At 39.7% G+C, this 19675-nt stretch overlaps 2 protein-coding genes across 2 annotated transcripts; one reads left to right on the forward strand and one right to left on the reverse strand.

Moving 5' to 3' along the window:
• Positions 1-696: 696 nt before the first annotated feature.
• On the forward strand, positions 697-6186 carry stmn2a (stathmin 2a). The gene is made up of 5 exons (XM_055047855.1): positions 697-840; positions 3817-3912; positions 4061-4233; positions 4311-4502; positions 4611-6186. Exons 1-5 carry the CDS (start codon positions 822-824, stop codon positions 4671-4673), a joined length of 543 nt encoding a protein of 180 aa, XP_054903830.1. The 5' UTR covers positions 697-821; the 3' UTR covers positions 4674-6186.
• A 1291-nt stretch (positions 6187-7477) lies between these two features.
• LOC129371306 (hairy/enhancer-of-split related with YRPW motif protein 1-like) lies at positions 7478-10143 on the reverse strand. Its single transcript, XM_055047853.1, has 5 exons — positions 9979-10143; positions 9711-9786; positions 9455-9538; positions 9245-9326; positions 7478-9142 (listed from the first exon to the last, which is right to left on the reverse strand). Exons 1-5 carry the CDS (start codon positions 10062-10064, stop codon positions 8532-8534), a joined length of 939 nt encoding a protein of 312 aa, XP_054903828.1. The 5' UTR covers positions 10065-10143; the 3' UTR covers positions 7478-8531.
• Positions 10144-19675: the final 9532 nt, after the last annotated feature.

Here is a 19675-nt window from a genome sequence, read left to right on the forward strand (position 1 = left end):
GTCATAATATGTTTGATGTATTTGATCAGTTAAAAATATTGGCAGGTAATGAAAGATTAGTGCTTCAGAGCATGATTTTATCATATTGTTGGCATTTTTCCTTTATATCACTCAAAATACATCTTATTTTTGAAGATCGCCCACTTTATGTAAATTATTCCCAGGGCTTTTGGAGAGACGTCAGTGTGTCTTGCCATTTAAGATTAATTGGGTAGTCTTATACACATTGAATGCAGTTTCCAACAGTAGAAATGATGTGATCACTGCTGAGAAACATTCTGCCTCAGTAAGTCTATGCTCTTAATTTACTTCTAATTAGTGTGTTAAATTTTTTTTAGCTGTTATAAAAATTAAGCATATATCGAGCTTGGCTTAAAAGAGGAGTGTAAGTCGTTCGTCATTTACTTCCATTTAAAGAGCTGTGAAAAATCTTTTTCTCATAAAACTCAAATTTCATTGCATCTTGATTTCATGTGATAAATCAATATTAAAACAGCTAATCAATCCATTATTTGAAAAATGAAGAGATATTCACATCTGCAAACTTCCCAATTTGGATCAGGTTTTGAATCACCTCGTTCTTGGTTCATTGACTCAAGCTTGTTAGGATGAAGGCTGCAGCTGCAGCTCAGGGTGGATGCTGGTACCCGCCGTGCGCGTCACAGGCAAGAGGAGGGTCTGGATGCGCGTTCCTGCGCGCGTTCCTCTTGCTCCCCTCTTCCCAGTCCAAGCCTGGTCTATTCGCTGACTCAGTGCCTTAAGTAGCATCACGGTTCATCGGAACAGAGCTTCAGCATCCTCTGCAGAGAAATACATCAGCCATGGCTAAAACTGTAACCGGTAAGTGTGTTAAGACTGTTCCTTTCTGAAAAGATGGATGGATGCATGGATGGATGGATGGATGGATGGATGGATGGATGGACGCATGGATGGATGGACAGACTCATGACAGGTGCATCCTTTCCGTTAACAGAAAGGTGCAGCGCATCGTTTGGCGTTGTATTGTGAAAGATTAATAAAATAAAATAAAGAACATTTTAGGCACCGATCTCTTCTACTGAACGCGAGCGTGTTGTCTCAGCTGAAAACTGCAAAATGCAAGAATGGGGCTTACAAGGCCAGAATCCTTCTTCATTGTCTGAAACGTTTATTTGACTGCTGCTTCGTTAATATTTTCATTTCACATAACGCAGCATGATGGAGATCATCTGATCGGAATTGTTAAAGCAGCTTTGTTCGCAGTGCTGCCCCTGCGCCGCTTCATGCCACAGCGGCCCCCCAACATGCAGCATAATGCAGACGGACCCCACCCAAGATGCTAAGCGGCCGATCATTGAGCCGACAGCAAAACAATCATATTTATCCCGCACTGGCTTCTTTCTGCCTGACTTTTACTATGACCAAGCTTGCATAGAGATGCTAATCCTTAAGTGTTGCGTTTATGTAGGTATTATTATTTATTCATTTATTTTTTATTTTTTTTTTTTAAACATGATGAGAAGTGAGTCTTTTCATTCTTTAGCTTGTCATATTTCCTCAAAATCCAGAATGGATCTCCAGCTGTGGCATGTTTTGGAATTCATCTAGCAGGAAAGGAACTATTTATATGTTCATCAACGATAATAGTTGGGGATTTAAAGTAAAAACACTAAAACAGCTTTTATTATTGGATATAGGCTATAGTTCCCACTACATTAGTTTGCTCAGCAATTTTTGTTTTACATCAGAGTGTGAATGTTCAGATTACATAATCTACACATTAAGCAATACACAGTAAGGCAAACAGATTAAACCTTCATAGAGGCATATAAGGTGATGAACAAATACATCTAGAATGACACAATATTAAAACAATACCCTGGTTTAATCATCCCATTTTGATTGTTTTGTGTGTGTTTGCATCCTGATGGTATATGGAGAGTGTATTTTAAGGTGGGAGGCAGGCCAGCCCTGCAGCAAAAGAGACGCTTCACACACCGGCCTTTGGAACAGAAGGCTCAGCAGCCCTGTTGTCCTCTCTGAGGACCTATGTGGGCACTTTCACAAAAATGTAAAGAAGGAAGACAAATGGAGTGCAGATCACTAATCAGCCGGTTCGATAATAAAATAAGCTTGCGGGGAGGCTTTGGCACAAAGATTTAACAAGGAAACTGGATGACCTTACACGCAGGCCCGTTTGTTAGATTCAAATGTGATTTTGTGTTTATGACAAGTTTCTTTTAAAAAAGAAATGTATGATGACCACATCAGAATGGATAAATCAATTACTCTTCAATTATTTATGGAGGGACAGAATGCTCCCATATCTTGAAAACTTAAAATGCATTATTGATTCTGTGATAGCGAATCAATAATACGTTATTGATTCACTATCAATAATGCGAAAGTCATGTCTTCATGACTTTGACATAAAGACATGTCAAAGTCTTCAGCATGCTGAAGACTTTTCAGCAGGTCAAAGTTCTTCTTAGACCTTCTAATGAGCCTTCATTTGATCCAGGTGCATTAAATTTTGCAATTACCTTGCAAAATTATTCATACCCCTGGAACTTTCACCTATCCTCTCACATTATGAACTCATTTTTAATTTGCTCATTTCAGTTTTACATTATAGAGGAACATGAAGTATTGTGAAATAAATACTTCAAATACTTCATCTCATTTTATGACAAATAAAAATGTTAAGAGTGTGTTGTGAAATTGTGTTCAATGTCCTTTCATTTTATAGCCCGAAATTATACTAATAGTAATAAAAAGAAAATCACTGTATTAGGAAATGGTGTCCACCTGTATGTTATTTAATGTCAGTATGAATTCAGCTGTTTAGTGAAGAATTCAGAGATTGTTTTAGAGAACTTTAGTAAACAGTAACATCATGCTGATGAAGGAATACAGCGGACATGACATGGATAATAAGTTTAAAGTAGATTCAGGTTAGAAAGCAATAACCCAAACCTTAAACTTCAACAGCACCGTTCAGTTTCTCATCTAGAGAATAGAAAAGGTAGGTTACAAATGCAAATCTGCCAAAATATTACTGTCCATCTAAACTGACAAGTCAGGTAAAGATTAATTGAAAAAAACTGATGCTGAAATCCTGAGCTCTGGTGGAAGAATCCATTGACAGTACAACTGCACTGCACTCAACAAATCTGCCCTATTAGCATAAAATCCCTGTTTCAGTTTTCCACAAAATCATCCAAGGCACAGTCAGCATCTCCAGCAGGGGTGCCCAAAGTCGGTCCTCGAGGGCCAGCATCCTTCACGTTTCAGTTCTCTCCCTGTTAGCACCAACAACCTTTTCAGCAGGTCAAAGTTCTTCTTAGACCTTCTAATGAGCCTTCATTTGATCCAGGTGCGTTGAACCAGGAAGAGAACCAAAACATGCAGGATGCAGGCCCTCCAGGACCGACTTTGGGCATCCCTGATCTAGAGGAAAGTCAAATCATGTGACATTTTTCTTTCACTTCATGATCATATTGTATTGAATCCCAGTAAAATGCACTAATAATTACTTTTAGCCAACAAATATGAAAACAATGCAGACTACCCTAAAGACTGTACACCAATGCTGAAACATGGTGGCGTTGACATCATGCTGTGGGGAGTTTTTTCTTTGGAAATAAAAGATGAGCTGATCAAAGTTGGTATGAAGATGGATGGAGCGAAATACATTCTTCCCATCCTTGAATGAAATTTGTGAGAGACTGCTAAAATATTGTGACTGCAATTAATTTCAGTACTTAATTATTGAGAAAGCCCCTTAATTGTTTATTGTTTGACCTGATTCGATTTTTTTTTATTATTTCCCAACAGCATACAAAGAGAAGATGAAGGAGTTGTCCGTCCTCTCTCTCATCTGTTCCTGCTTCTACCCAGAGACTCGCAACAAGCTCGTTTGTGAGTTTGAAGGTATGAAGGATCTGAAAAATTGATTTTCTTTACAGCCAAACAAATGGTCCCTAATGGATGTTTTCTCTTCCCTGGAAGTAGAGGCATTAATCAACTGGTATGTTAATGGATTTTTTCAGCACTCTCATTGTATTTGTCTGATTTACAGACATGGAAGTTAAACCTATAGACAAACGGGCCTCAGGGCAAGCCTTTGAGGTCATTCTCAAGCCCCAGTCTCCGGTGTCAGACATTGCCCACAACCTTCCCTCTCCCCCAAAGAGGGATCTCTCCCTGGAGGAGATTGAGAAGAAACTGGAGGCAGCTGAAGAGCGAAGGAAGGTATTTTCTTTCTGACAAACAGTTTTTTGTTTTAAATAGCAGAGGCTTTTCAAAATGACATGAATGTGTATTTATAGTACCAAGAGTCTCAGGTGCTGAAGGCTTTGGCGGAAAAGCGGGAGCACGAAAGGGACGTGTTGCTAAAGGCCATGGAGGAGAACAGCAACTTTAGCAAGATGGCTGAGGAAAAGCTCCAGCTGAAGATGGAACAGATTAAGGAGAATCGCGAGGCCCAGCTGGCAGCCATGATGGAGCGCCTCCAGGAGAAGGTCAGAGTTGCGAAAACTTAGGCCTTTATCAGCGGGGAATCAGTGTTGCAGTCTGAGTATTAGAATTTCCAAACTAATAATTGTCACTATGTATGTCCCTATGTTCAGGAGAAGCATGCCGCAGCTGTGCGCAGGAACAAAGAGCTGCTGAGGGAAGAGCAGCTAGCATGAGCTTCACACAATTCCTGTGGTCCGTCTGTCGAACCATCCATCCATCCCTGGCCCGCCCTCAACCTCCAAAACAGACACTCTGCCCTGAAGGCTGAGAGGCTCAAGAAACTCACCACCACAGCACTGCACACCTTGTCACAACTATCCACAATCCTCAGTATTATCAATGATACAGACATCTATGACACTCCTTTTACAACCGAATAGATTTGTTGATGATTTAGCGAAAGCGCAACCATTTGACTTTTATTTTGTAAATCTATCTATCTATCTATCTATCTATCTATCTATCTATCTATCTATCTATCTATCTATCTATCTATCTATCTATCTATCTATCTATCTATCTATCTATCTATCTATCTAGCAAGCAAGCTATCTATCTAGCAAGCTATCTAGCAAGCAAGCTACATGGCAAGCTATCTAGAACTAGATAGATAGGTGGCAGGTTAGCTATCTGTTTAGCTAGCTAGCCAGATAGCTTCTTGCCTCGCTTTCCCTCTCTCTGTGTTTTGCTGTCTTGCTAGCTAGCTAGATAAATAGACTGAAAACTAGTTAGCTAAATTTCTTGATTGCCAACATTCTATCAATATAGCTAGTTAGTTAGATAAATAGATACTGTAGAAAGCTTGTTATCAATCTTTTTAATAGCGAACATTTTATTTATTTATTTAGCTAGCGCTCTGTTTTTTTGTCAGTTACTGTTTATGTTCTTCAAGTTTTACGCCACAGCTCTTATCATTTGAAAGGCCTCAGTGTTGGGAGTTGGAAGAAGATGGAGGATTCTCAGTGTTTTCTGATGATGTCATGACGATGACGACAATGATGTTGATCAAATATTTGTGTTTCGTGAAGAGTGACAGTCGATATGTATGCTGCAAATCTGGTTCGGGTATATCGCATCTGTTATCTCCCCCATGTTGCCTGCTCATTCTCAGCTCCGACAGATTCAGACCACTTCCTCTGAGATGAATTGTATTGTTGTTAGGAATGTATTTGCCTAAAAGGAGTAACTACACATCTGCATATTCACACCTTTTTTCAACCAGTCATTTGCCAAATAAAATAGCTCTCCGAGGATCTCTGGAGATGAGTCTCACAAAATGAATGAATGTTATGAGACCAAACTGGTATCATACACAGTGTCTTGGACAGTGGAATGTGCTGTTGCTCCCATCTTGATATTTGATAGCGTGAACCTAAAGTATGTCTGTGTGGGCGACTAGGCATCATTAGCATCTTTTCTCTTTAGAGGTTTAGGTAAATAATGGATGCAAGAAGCTTTACATACAGCACACTGAAGTAGTCTCTTTTTAACCTTCAGAATACCACTGATATCTGCCTGCGTAGTCTGCTGCTTGTGTTTTTTTCCTCTTCATATTTTTCTCTGTGAAAGCTTTGCCGAATAAAGGTTTGGGAGTTCTGTGACCATGGCATGCACCATCTATTACGTTTCTGTAATAAAACACAAGGGGAATTGTAAACTGCCAAATAAAAGAACCAGTTATCTACACACCTTGAGAACTGCAGTCTGCAAAATAAACCTTTTTCATTTAATTTCATTTAGTCTAATACATTTCAGGTAAAACACATGAATGTTTTCAACGGTAATATAAACAGAGAGGACAAACCAATATAGCTGTAAATCATGCTTGGAATTTGCGTTTGCTATTTATAGAAACCAAGTTTTTATTTCTAAAGGTTTCACAAGAAAAGACACTGATAAACTCTGTTAATCTGATTGGTTTTATAAACAGCCAAAAAAAAAAAAAACTCAAAATAGATCTGAATGATAAGTTCCTAACATTCATATTGAACACATTTTATCGCATACATAAAGAATATTATAATTAATTCTAATAAAAACGTAACATTATACAGAAAAACAATCAATGAAAGATAAAGACACACTTTTTTTGTTTGATAATAATAATAATAATAATAATAATAATAATAATAATAATAATAGGTTAACCTGAAACCATTGAACTAGCAGCCCTGGCTTGCACAACTTTTTCATGTTTCCACAAAAAGTGTCACCTGCTCAAAATCTATTACTGTTCTACCAACAGGTGGCAGCATCCGACTTAAGTCTCAATTTGCAAAGCAGGTCACTGTTTTGTTTAAAAAAGAAGGAAACAATAAACACTTAGGCTTTCGTTGTGACCTTGTGTTCAACCTATAGATTTGCTCATCAGAAGATGGTAAATTATTGTATTTATTGTATTTTAGATGAGTGTGTGGCTTTGGTCTGCAGACAACATATTAAGAACACATTTTCCCCCCTGGGTGCTCTAGGATAAAACAGCCTCACTAAAACAACGAGCCTCTAAAAATCTTCATTTATAGAAACCAAACAAGAAACAACCCATTTGTGCGAAGATGTGATTTATGAGACCATCTGCTTCTGCGTTGGTGATACTTAATAACTCTTTCTCCACCAATGTCCCCATCCTGTTCACACTATTGTCTCCGTTCCAGACCAGCCCAGGCTGGTGAGGTCAGGGTAACATTGTAAAGGATTTCCTCTGGCTCTTAATGATTTCCTGGGTATTCATAAGGGCAACAATGCTTTTGGATTCTGTTACTCAAACCTGGCACAGGGCAATGGACCTGCTTTCCAGTTAATAACCTGGATCTTATTAACTTATGATGAACTTCCATGGTGCTGTGGCTATAATGCACCCGCAGCATAAATACTGATTAGAGAAGAAGCCTATAATCAGATAATCAGATTTTGTCAAAAGAATAAGTTTGTTCAAAAATGTTGAGGATTAAATAAAACAGAAAATTTAACACAGAAATGTGTTTTGAACCCACTTTATTTGTAAAAAAGAAATAATAATACAAAAAAATAACAGATACATTAACAATAATTTTTAAGTTTCAAGACAGGTGTTTTCCAAATGTAGTCCATACAACATTGAATTTAAGTTTTTGCACATAGTTGCAATATTGCTAAATGAAACAGAACAAATTAAACAACTTTAAAATGTAGACATCTGTAGTCAACTGGCCCAGACTAACTAGGGCAGTATCTTAAGTCGTTGTTCACATCACATTTTTATTTTTCAATGAATGGAGATCAGGCAAACACATGTTTCGCAAGGCATTCAAAGAAAACTTACAAGCCAAGATTTTCATGTTCAACATCCCCATACAGCTATTTGTAAATGATGATGTCAAAGGCCCATTTTTAATCTATCTAACCAAAAACACTTCAGGTACAACAACAGCAAACCTTAAGCACATGTGCCTCCTTTGTTTTTGGTGCATTTCAGTGACTTGGTTAAAAAGCCACAGAGAGGACTGGCATAGTTAGAATGTTTTTGTCTCATTGTTACCAATAGATGACAACGTTATTATTTGCTCAAACTAAACTTCAGTTTCATTTTATTGAGTGGTTTGGACAAAAAGTTTTTGTGATATTTACTTGCATAGGTAAAAGAAAATTGAGTGGGCACCAAAACTCTAGCCCAGGGCCACATAACCTCCTATGTCTGGCCTTGGCGGCCGCCAGTTTACACATTTTTAAAATTATATTTGTACATTTCCTCTGCAGTCAATCTATCATGGCTTATTCATATTCTTACTTAGTCCTCAACCTGGAGGTGAAAAGACTACAGAAATTAAGCTTTTTATTCATCAAATGGTGAATAAAAACATATTCACCTTTTAAGTAAATAAAATTCTAAAAGGGCATTATGTCCACCTGCAACTTATCAAACTTATTTCTAAGGAAAATAAAATTATTTTCATCAATTTTCCTTTAGTTTATTGCCATGTGAACAGTTGAAGCGGGATTTGTCGGTGATGGTGGCCACAGCTCAGCTGTTGCCTTGAGTCCAGTGCTCAGCGTCAGAACGCCCCAATCTCCATGCCCCACGGCCTGTAAGGCTTCGACATGCTGGAGGTGGGACTCACTGTACCAATGGCTGTTGGGGAGATGAGAGGAAAGGCCCCGAAGGAGAGGGGGAAGGCCGAAAGCGAGGAGAGAGACGAGACGAGAGGTGGGGACAACTTAGATGTCGGCACAGGCAGACTGAGGGGTAAGGAGCCGTTAGGAGGCACCCTGAGAGACTCTGTGGGGGACAGCATACTGAGTCTGGATGTTCCTGAAACCTCACTGGATGAGGAGGATGAAGAAGTAGAAGAAGAGGAGCAGGATGAGGGTGGGCTGCTGTTTGTTCTGGGCGCAGGTGTCCTGCCCTGAGGGTGCTGTAGAAGAAGATGGTGGGGGAGAGGGGACGGGGCTGTCCCATACGCCGAGCCCCAAGCAAAGTGTTCCAGTCCAGTGTGCACCTCCCTCTGAGCGGCGTAGTTGCTGAGGTGGGACACTAAGCGGACCCGCAGGGAGTCTGTACTGTCCCGGCCCTCTATGATGCTCAGGTAACGGGCTGTCTCTGCCAGACACTCCCTGAAGCCCAAACTGCGGTAATCCTTAGCAAGAGCATGAGCCTCAAAGTAACCTGTGAGGCAAGACAACAGGAACCTATCAGGTAAGACAACAGGAATATCCAACCTGAAGCAGAAAGTTCTGGTTTGCATTATAATGTCAGAGGGTTATTCACCTTTTCCTCCAGATGCATGAAGCATCTTCAGGTGGTCCACTGTCATCTGGAGGATTTCTGCTTTTTCCAATTTAGCAGATCCCTGAGAAGCAGGAAGATGAATATTGTTTCTCTAAACAAATTTCAACTGAATTTGGGTGAAATCTGCATTAAAAAGAAGCAACACCATCTGTTTGGGTTCAGGATGTAATGAGGGGAAGAGTAATTTACCTGCTTCTCAAAAGCACTCGGTACCAGTCTTCTCAGCTCTGACAGGCTGTTGTTGATCCGGTCACGTCTCCTTTTCTCGATTATCTATTTGTAAACATTTCAATATGAAGACATATTAAATATTTCATCAGAAAACAGATTGAAAATAGAAAGATATAACAAGAATTAAAAACAGATGCAATCATAATTGTGACTAGAGGAAGGAAGAGAAGAACTGTGGCTTTAAAAAAAAAGTCAGTGCTGAATGTTTGCATACTCCTCTGCGCCTTTTTCTTGCTTGAACTTGTGTGGTGGTGGTGGAGGGTGACATTGATCCTGGAGAGTCAGCTTGACTGAAAGGAAAACGTCTCAATTATTTCTTTATCTCTTTAAATGATTGTAAAACATGACATAACTCATAGGCACAATATATCTTTAACCAAGAAAGGATGCAAAACATAACATATAAAATGTAAATTCTAAGATATAACATAATCTATCATGTAGTTATTTAAAAAACAAACAAACAGATAAAAAAATCCTACCCATTTTCGTCGCCACTGTCCTTCTCCACCTCCACATTGTCATCCAGCTCGCTGTCTGATGAGCTGTAGTTGAGGCTTCGCTTCATTCTGATGTCCAGGCTCTCTCGGTGGTTCTAGTTTCACGGGGAGCTGCAGCTGCACGGGGTCTGAGCAACAGTTTGAACGTCGGATCTGCTTCTGCTGGGATGACTTTCACACCGCGGGGAGGGGGCGGGGCCAGACGACTGAGGTGGGAGTGGTCCGAACTGGACTCGTCAGCCAGCTCGAACTCAGCTGACACCGACATGACGTGTTCATGTAAGAAATATATGCCATGTGGGACTGGAAAGGTTTGAAGCTGAAGCTTTTATTTGTTCTTTTCTTTATGGCTTTTAAAATTTTTTTTTTTTAATTTTTTTTTTTTTTTTTGCATTTTTAAAACAAGCACATTTGTGTCTTTAAATTATTCTGTTCAGTTGCGTATATATACCTGAGTATATTTTAGTAATTGTGCAGTATTTTTCTTGTGAATTTGTCCTTACTGCACAGTCTGTTATTTTTTTTTAATTATTTTCATTTTTTATTTTTGTGTGCTCTCACTTACTTGAACTTGCTGTTCTATTCTATTCTATTCCAAACAGAAGCAGTAATACAATTATAATTAGAATAAAAATTGTCCTTACAGGGCTCCTGCTCTGAGCCTGACATGACTGTTCGGCCCATCAGTGGAAATCCCATCCTGCTCCCCCAACCCTCCACCCCAGTGTCTCACAGACCACTACCTTGTTGAGACACAGCTGTTTCTGCTCCATCAGGTCAGTTGTTAAGTTCATGCACTGGGGCGAGACAAGTGCACACGAGCTCTTGACTCCCGTGAACAACTGCTGCAAGACCAACAATTCCTCCTCTCAGCAGGTCATAGGATATTTCCATAACGTCAGGTACAACATGAAGACAGGGCGATGATGGACATTGCACATCTCTCATGTCATTTGAAGATAGCATAATGGAATGACAGTTGTTATTTTAAAAAATAAAAAACTTTGTTTGAGAAAATATCTGAAAACTACATATCGTAATTAACAGAACCACTATAATAGTTTTTTTTTGTTTGTTTTAAGCTGTTTTAGTTTTAAGTCATGCAGTTGCACACAGGGGAGAAACTTCAGGAGGGCATGGGGGGTGCAGGGCCCCAAGCCAGGTGGAAGACTGAATATGACTTCAGGGATTCAAGCATTCATCATGTCTGATAAGAACTAAAGAAGGTGGGCCCTCTCCTTTTGGCTATGGTGTATGTAGAAATACATAGAAAGGTGGCCCAGTAGATTATATAGTTGTCATTACTGACTAATGGTTGCTAAAAACTTTAACTGATTTTAGTGACATTGTGGGTGTAAATTATTGAATAAAATGTTGTTCTTACATGACTGACCTTATTTTCACTCTTACATTTAACTTTACGCCACTCAAAATTACAAATGGATGTTCCATATTGTCTCCAAGTGTATTCTGGGTAAAGCTTGTCACAAGCCGTCCACCAATGTCATCATCAGTCACTTGGCAACAGATGGCAAACTAGCTAGAGCATTTCTATGGACTAAGTTCACATGAGTGGAGAGGCAAAATGAAAAGGAAAAGCCAAAAACTGGACGCATAATATTTTGTTCCTCGTCTTGGAGATGAACTGGACTTTTCTGTTGACAGATTCAGAACTGTAACAATGGCGAGCATATGTTTGGATTGGTTATGTCTATTAACATTGAAATGCTCTACACATTTTTATGCAACAAATGTTATTACTATGATTACTATAATAATTAATAATGTTTTTTTCCACCAGCCTAAATTTTTGTTGCCCACTGGTTAGATGGGTGGATTTATGGGTGGATGGACACATTTAAAAAAGTTGGTGTTGCTCAATCATTTGTCACATTGACAGGCAACTTAAAAAGTAGTTCTGGAAATAAAATAAAAAAATAATAATAAATCATACTGACCCTAACTGGAAGATACTTCAAAATGATATATTTTATACTTATAAAATATATAAAGTAGCACTCAACATCAAAGACCTTGTTGAGTTTGAGAAAGCAAGTTAGACAAAATATCCCTTTTTATCAGATCTTTTATCATCTCACGTACATGAGATTTGTTGACTGACAGATAACAACTTAAAGATGTTTTGAATCACTTTAATATTGTTTATCATCTTATTATAGTAATGAGTCTCCACTGTGACAGGATTTTTCAGGTGGTTTCCATTATGCATACTCAAACCGTTCACACCTCACTGTCAAGGTCCTCTACACCAGCATTCCTTTGGCTCCTTAAGGTTACTAATTATGATTTAGCTTCGCCGAAACCTTGACCTTTCAGTTCTGGCATCAAAACTTTTTCTTCAGGACGATGGGGGCGAACAAAATGGTCCAATTCTGTTTGAACCTGTTCACTTTCAGCTCATTTGTTTATGACTGCCACATTTCTCTGGCTTATCTTTAAGTTGAACAACCTCAGCCGCATGCCAGCGCGGCCGGTGACCGCTGCACTTCATTTAGCACCAGCTCGTAGATGAAACTGCTCTCAAACCAGCCATGTGCCAGGAAGCTAAAAGGTATAAGCAAGCATTTGTTTGAAACTGGCGTGTGCCCAGCTGCCTTCCTCAATCTTCCCTCAGGTTTCCCTGGGTGACTCTTTTTTTTTGTTTGTGTGTGGGAGAGTGCGGCCCGAGTGTGCGCCTGCGTGTGTTTGTGTGTGTTTGCGTGAATGAGAGTGTGTGGGCGTGTTCAGGAGGTGCCGTTTCCCACAACCCCGATCTAATTCCGTGGTAACTCAATCTCCGTGTGAGCTCTTCCCGGCGAGTGTTCTCCCACCCGTCGACAGTCTCTCCCTGGCTGGCTGAGTGTGTCTGACGGAGGTCTAGCCCTCGCTTCCCCCATCTCTTCCCCTTCCCTCCCCCTTGTCCTACACACCCTCCCTTCAGGATTGATTTACTATGTCAACCGTTGTGGCAGTCGGCAGCAGCGACGCTCACAGCCGGGCCTGCATCCTGTGTGCACACCATCTTGACATCTTATACCTGCCACTCAACAACTGCTGCAGTGGAGTTTGTGTTTTGTGGGTGCTGTGGGGAGGGAGGCCGTCAGGAAGGCTCTTGAGCATGTGAGATAATTTCCTTGTTAATGTTTTATTCAACTGGGGAATGGTGCAGGGGAGTTGGCGAAGGAAAAAGCCTGAACTTTGTTGCACGCAAGAGGTATGATATTATGTAAGGAAGGGAAAATGCCACCCAAGTTGGACCTAAATAAGCCGTCTGACTTGGGGAAATGTCTCCAAGACAGCCTCTGTTCAACAATGTTATCCTATGGACCACAGCTTCCTGCCTGTCCCCTCTTATTCCAGTCAGCACCCAGACTCTATATCGGGCAGAGAACAGACCAGGCCTGCGATCCATTCCCACTGTTCAACCACAATACACCCGCCTTCTCATTCTTTACTTTCCTGCCTTTGTTGGCATCCTTTCTATTTGTGCTTTTTGGATAGGTAAAGCCAAGAAGGATATGTTGACTTCCTTGTTTCTTTGTTTAGCATGGGGTTTTGTTTCTTGTTTCATTCAGCTATTTTTTTTCCTATGGTCAACTCTCAGGTTAGAGCACTTCTACTAACCTCTCTGCTTAAGTCACAAGATAAAAAAAATCTTATTTTTTTTGACAAACAAGAATAGCTGAATGGAAGAGATGGCAGTCTTTGTACCCCGCAAAGGTACACAGGCCTTATAATTAGCTACTTGGTGCCATTCAGCTTTTTGCAAGCTCACAATGGTAGGAAGGCAGATCACAAGACTGATTTCTAAATAAGAGCAGCAGGAGACAGCGCATGATGCCTGTCCAGAGAAAGGAGTGCAGAGAAGACAGCTTACTTTTAAGGCCGTGCATTGTGTTCCCGCTGGAAGAACATAGTTTGCATATCAATGGAATATCAATAGGGTATATGTGTTTTTATATAGCTTTGCTCGTCAAGAAGCTGCAAATTTTAAAGATTTTTTTCTCCAAGATAGATCAAGCTCTTTTTGACTGGTTAGAGTGTAAAAATGATCTCAGTCATTTCTCTGTGGCAAGTATTTGTATGTTTCTTGCTGGGAGACGAAGGCATTTAGATAACATGATGCTGCCACCGCCGCATTTCACAACAGGGATGTTATGTTCAGGGTAATGTGCAGTGTTAGTGTTTTTTATCACTCATAGCGTTGTACCAAGACATTCAATGACAGACTCATTTAACTGGAACGCCTTCTTCTGCTTGTTTTGTGAGTCCTCTATGAGAACTAGTGGCAAACTTTAAATGGCACTTTTTTATGACCTTTTTTCAACAATGTCTTTTTGCCACTTCCAGAAAGGCCAGATTCGTGGAATGCATGACTAATAGCCATTCTGTTGAATAATGACACAAAATATTATTTTTATTCGTAATATTAGAAAAGACATGAATCCTTTTTTCTCCACCCGAAAAACCTCACTTTGTTTTGATCCACCACTTAAAATACCAATCCAATATTTTGACATTTGTTGTTGTGGGACAAAATGCGAAAGCATTCAAAATTTGCAAGTCACTGTAATGCAGGCAGAATAAATAAAGAAAAAAGGGTCAGTTTGCTGTACGATGAGTTTATTATTATGCATACATTAAAAGCTTTCTCTTTTTAAAAGAGAGCCGACTTCTTTCCCAGTGGATGCTCTCTGCCAGCTGTCTGCTCTGCAGTGAAGTAGTGCTTTCCCAAGCTCTGACCTGTGGGAAAATCTGTTGTGGCCAGTAATTGATTCCGCCCTGCCAGCCCCATTACTCTCCACTGCAGTCAAACTGCCAGTGATCTGCTGAAAGCCCCTGTTAGCACAGCCCTCTTTACTTTTTCTCTTCACTCTTATGCAAACATGAAGCAGAATCCAAGCCAGTCCCACTGTTAGATTTATTAAGTTGATTTCTTAACATTTCTAAGAGTAAAGTTTGTAAGAAGCCTACTAAAAAAAAACAAAAACAAAAAAACACCTCTATATTTATTGTTAAAAAAACCTCCAAGTGTTGTATGTCATTTTTGTAAAGTGTTTTCTTGAGATTCATTCCTAAAACAAAATGTATCATCACTGTTTTGGTGTTTCATTTAAAGGGACTAATTTCATTATTTCTTTAGCCGGATAGCTGCATGACAGACACAAACACACCCTCTGAGCTTGTCATAAAATATTCAGTGGAGTCAGCTGCAGAGATGGTTTACTTGCTTTGCTCTGCCCAACACTTACCACATGTCTAAATAAAGATAAGTGCATTCCCCTCCTTCCAATTAGTGTTCAATTATGGGGGCTGTGCTCCACGCATGTGCATCTATGCTTCTCAGTCTGCAACCAGCAGGTGTGTGTGAATGCGTGCATGCAAGGTTACACCAGGATTACCAGGCCATGGGAGGAGGATAAAAGCATGCATCTTCACACACTGTATATTCACATGATGATCCTCTAACTTCTTGCCATACCAATTAGGTAGCGTCACTTTGAACTGGGCCTATTTAGGACCTGTGGAAAATAATCACTCCTTGTGAGCTGCAGAAAGACACGAGTGGCCTCAAGCCGAGCGATTTATCAAGGATTCTCATGACTCTGGTGGGCTTTATATAACGACCAGCTGAGGGGTGCACTTTCCCATATTGTAAGAGGTCAGGAGGCCACCCTCTGAGCACTGCGCCAGAGGAATTCCATCCCACTGTTTGGAGATCTGAGAATGGATAAAAGACGAGAGAACTGTACTTTGTGCATCAGTTTAGCTCCTGGTGACCCCCACCCACTCACCCACTGACTGAACCCCATGAACAGCTCTCTCCCCACACAGCTTGCTTCATTGACAGAACAAGCAGCTTCACTGTGAAAGGGACCCCCTGAGACCCTCATCACCCTTTTTCCTTCAACTCTCCCTTCGCAGCCCCACTGTCGGTGTGCTGCAAACCAGCAGCCCGAGGCTCAGGGAGCGTGTGGGATAAAGGGATGAGAGGGAAGATCAAAGCAGGAAGCATGAAAAAGCTCAAAGCACACAAGCAAAGAGGCACCTCCCTGACCTCGGCACAAACACACACACACATATGCATGCGTACGTGCACACACGCACACACACACACACACACACACTACACAGCATGGCCTGGCGCCTGCCCCTATGCTTCTCCCTGCAGCTGCAGAAAAAGGCAAAGAGAAGAGGGCACGTCGTTCAGGTCGTGTGAGCCTCTCTGATGGTAGTTTGGAACTGCTGGGAACCTGACCTGAACTAATGCCCCCTGCTGGTGCCAGACTTGCAGCACACCTGTTCAATGCCACTCATCAAACTTGAAAGTCACATTTTTCTTCACTTAAAGGGTTAGTATTATGTGTTTTCCAGTCACATAACATCATCTATTAGCACAGTCAACTATCTTATTTTCAGTTGTGATAAAAAATATTGTATACATCATTAAAAAAAACGACTGAAATTCAATGCCCTGAAATTACTTAGGCCTCTGTTTAGGCTTCCTTTTGAGGCTGCTCTTTCCAAGAACTCCACCTTCAGGACATTGCTCCTATATTAACCATTTAATAGCATTTGTACCAGCGATGCACTTAGAGGTAGCTTGCACAATAAGCTCAGCAGACGTTCAGTTCCACTAGATGTTTACTAATTGCTGCTGGCTAGTCAGAAGGAGTTGAATCTCCTTGTAAGATTGGAAATTGCAGCTCCAGTCTTAACAATCGTTTTGCACAACTAAAAATTGTTTTTGCATAACTGAATGGTTGCCATGGGAGATTAAAAGAGTTCTCAGACATGCATGAAAGAACCAGAGCAACAGTTCAGGTATGTTTTTGATGAGAGAATAACATTCTAACATGATGCAAAGCCATAAAAAACTATTTTACATAATGCTTCCCCTTTAAGAAGGATTGCACATAACTAGAATATGGTTTAGTTACAATTTGTCAGAGGTACTGGCTGAAGAAAGTCTGATAATCTATCAACAGATGCCTTTCTATAACTTGGGGTGTCAAGTCATAGAAAAAAAAGTTTTTTTTTTTTTTAAAGTAATTTCAGACTATTGCCCTTCAAAATCTGAAATTTATAACATTACACAATGACCTTTTCTAAGCATATTTTTTTATGAGCTGCAAGCCATTATCATCAGAATTAACTGAAAGAAACACTTGAAGCATGTCACTCTGTGTATGATATGTTTATATAATTTCTGCCCAGGAGAGATCTGGATCTCAATGTTGTTTTACCTGATTGCCAGATAAATATTATTCAGAATTGAACTACAGACGTAAACTACGTTTTTTTTTTTTTTTCACGATAATCTAACTGATTAAAATGCATGTGTATTTGAACTTTGATGTTTTGTATTGGCTTCTGTTTGATTTATTTTTTATTCTGATGCACAGCCTCCCCAACCAGATTCACACCATGTCACACCAAGTTCAGTACCAAGCATAATCAGCCATGACCCAGTTTTACCTGCTGGCACATAAAGTTGCAGTTTACAAAAAGCTCAGTCAGACATTAAAAGCTCCTCCTTAGCCCTGAGGATCCTCTCTCCATTATTCATGAGTGCTCAGGTTGGACCCTGGGAACAAGCTAAACGAGGCCCTGTGTCAATACGCAACACTGGCCGCCACAATGAGCTCTGCCTCCAACTACACTGTTGACAGACACCGACACAAAGGGGCTGAAAGGGGTCCCCCTCCGTTCTCACACACACTGAAGAATGAGTCAGTGTGTGTCCGCTCAGAGCTGTGTTTGTACAGTATACGCAGCTTTTGTTCCTGGCCACTGTTCTCCCATCAATGGGGTCTGAAAGTGTTGATGAAAACCACAAGGAAGGGACTCCTCTGTGGATGCCAGCAAGAGTTCATGTTCATTAGACAGGCTCTGGGGCTGCTGGATGGCACCTGTATGTACACAGAGAAACCCCGGCTGACAGAACAACAAGTAATCAGCTTACTGGATTGGTAAACAGTCTCCCAAGACACATTGCAGCCAAGCCTCCTTTACATCATGACTGTCATTGAAGGTAATATATGGGAAACACTAAATTAAGTCCTTAAGTTGTGTCACATTGTTCATATTCACTCTTTTTCTTTTTTAATGTTGGAAATCTTTCAAAATTCCTTATGAAAGTGTTTGAAAAATTCCAAAGTGTTGACACCAATGCTCTTTAGCATAAAAGCTTAGATTGAAATTTTTTTAAAATTATTTTTTAATATTTCCATTGTAATTCCAAGACAAGTAATCCATTAAAACATAAGAAACAATCTCTCCATATAACAATGACCTCAATGTGATGGAGATGTTGAGAGTCTAATTCTTGGGCCTATGTTTTCCAAGGCTCTAAAATTGTCAGGTGAGGGATTAGCGTAAAAGTGATTTGGTAATCTGTATAGTTACAAATCACTGAGCTTGATTAGCCTCATCCAGTATGGGAAGACTCTGACAGTAACCTAAACCCAGCCTGTTTGGAGGTAAAGGCACAAAATTGTTAAAGGTGTCTCTTCAGGGAATTGCTTGGACTCAAGGAAGCTCCCTCCAGGTAAATTATGCTTCTACAGAGAGGAATATTGAGGTTGGTTGGGGTGCAAACAGAGGCAAGCAATAAAAATATTTGATTGAACAGAAATTTAACATAACCCCAATGTTAGGAAAAGAACATTAATATGTTTTTTTTTCTCAAACAGAATGAAGGTCTCATATCTTTGGAAATACATAAAATAATCTCTGTGCAGCACAGAATAATTCATTTTAAATTGATCAATCAGTAATTATACTTTCCCCACAATGATGATGAAATTTAGTAACAAATTCCTTATTAAGAGCAGACAGACTTACAAGCTAATGATTAGGTACTTAGTTGCTGTAGCATATTTTGGTTGAATGAAATTACCAACCTCATGTTTTGATTTTTTTTTCCTTTTTGATTTGCTGTGTGTGTATGAAGTCCTCATAGGTTGGTGAGTTCCTTCCTTGCATGATCTTATCAACATAGAAATCCTGTATAACTTCCCCATAGAGATCTGTTATTATAGGTCAATGTGTTTTATTTATTTATTTAATACATTTTTCTTTTATTTATTGATTTATTTTTTCTCCAACAGTGCATTGTAGGACCTTAATGTTTCCAAGTTATATTCATCAACGGAAAATAAAGGAAAAGACTTGAAAGTTATGGCAGTATATTCACAAAATCTTTAAGAATAGAAGTTTCCCCTGTCCTGAAACAGAAAACAGATATTAGAAATAAATGTTTCTCCTTGTCAGAGAATTATGGGCACACTTCTATCCAAGTGCCCTTCTATTCAAATAATTTGAAGTCACTTCCTTTTGCTTTACACCTTTGTAAAGCAATTGCTTTACAAAGGGCGCCATCTGCTGGTTCACATCTAAATTACCACAAGTTTCAAAGATTTAAACGTTCAACATTTTTTCAGCATTTTAATGTAAAATGGATATAAAAACAAATGCATTGATTGTTCACATACGTTTGAGTTTGGCAGTTTTATAGTGTATGTTTGCCCGAATGGCCTTCTGAAACAGAGGAACTCATCCTCAAGGATAAGCACAAACAAAACGGAATACAATATAACTAATAATACTTAATGTGTTATTTTATGATGACGAGAATAGGTTTATAGAGATAAAAAGCACTGTGTGTGTATGAAGT

The sequence above is a fragment of the Poeciliopsis prolifica genome, unplaced genomic scaffold (assembly GCF_027474105.1).
Source record: "Poeciliopsis prolifica strain line A6 unplaced genomic scaffold, Auburn_PproV2 SCAFFOLD026, whole genome shotgun sequence".
NCBI classification, from domain to species: Eukaryota; Metazoa; Chordata; class Actinopteri; order Cyprinodontiformes; family Poeciliidae; genus Poeciliopsis; species Poeciliopsis prolifica.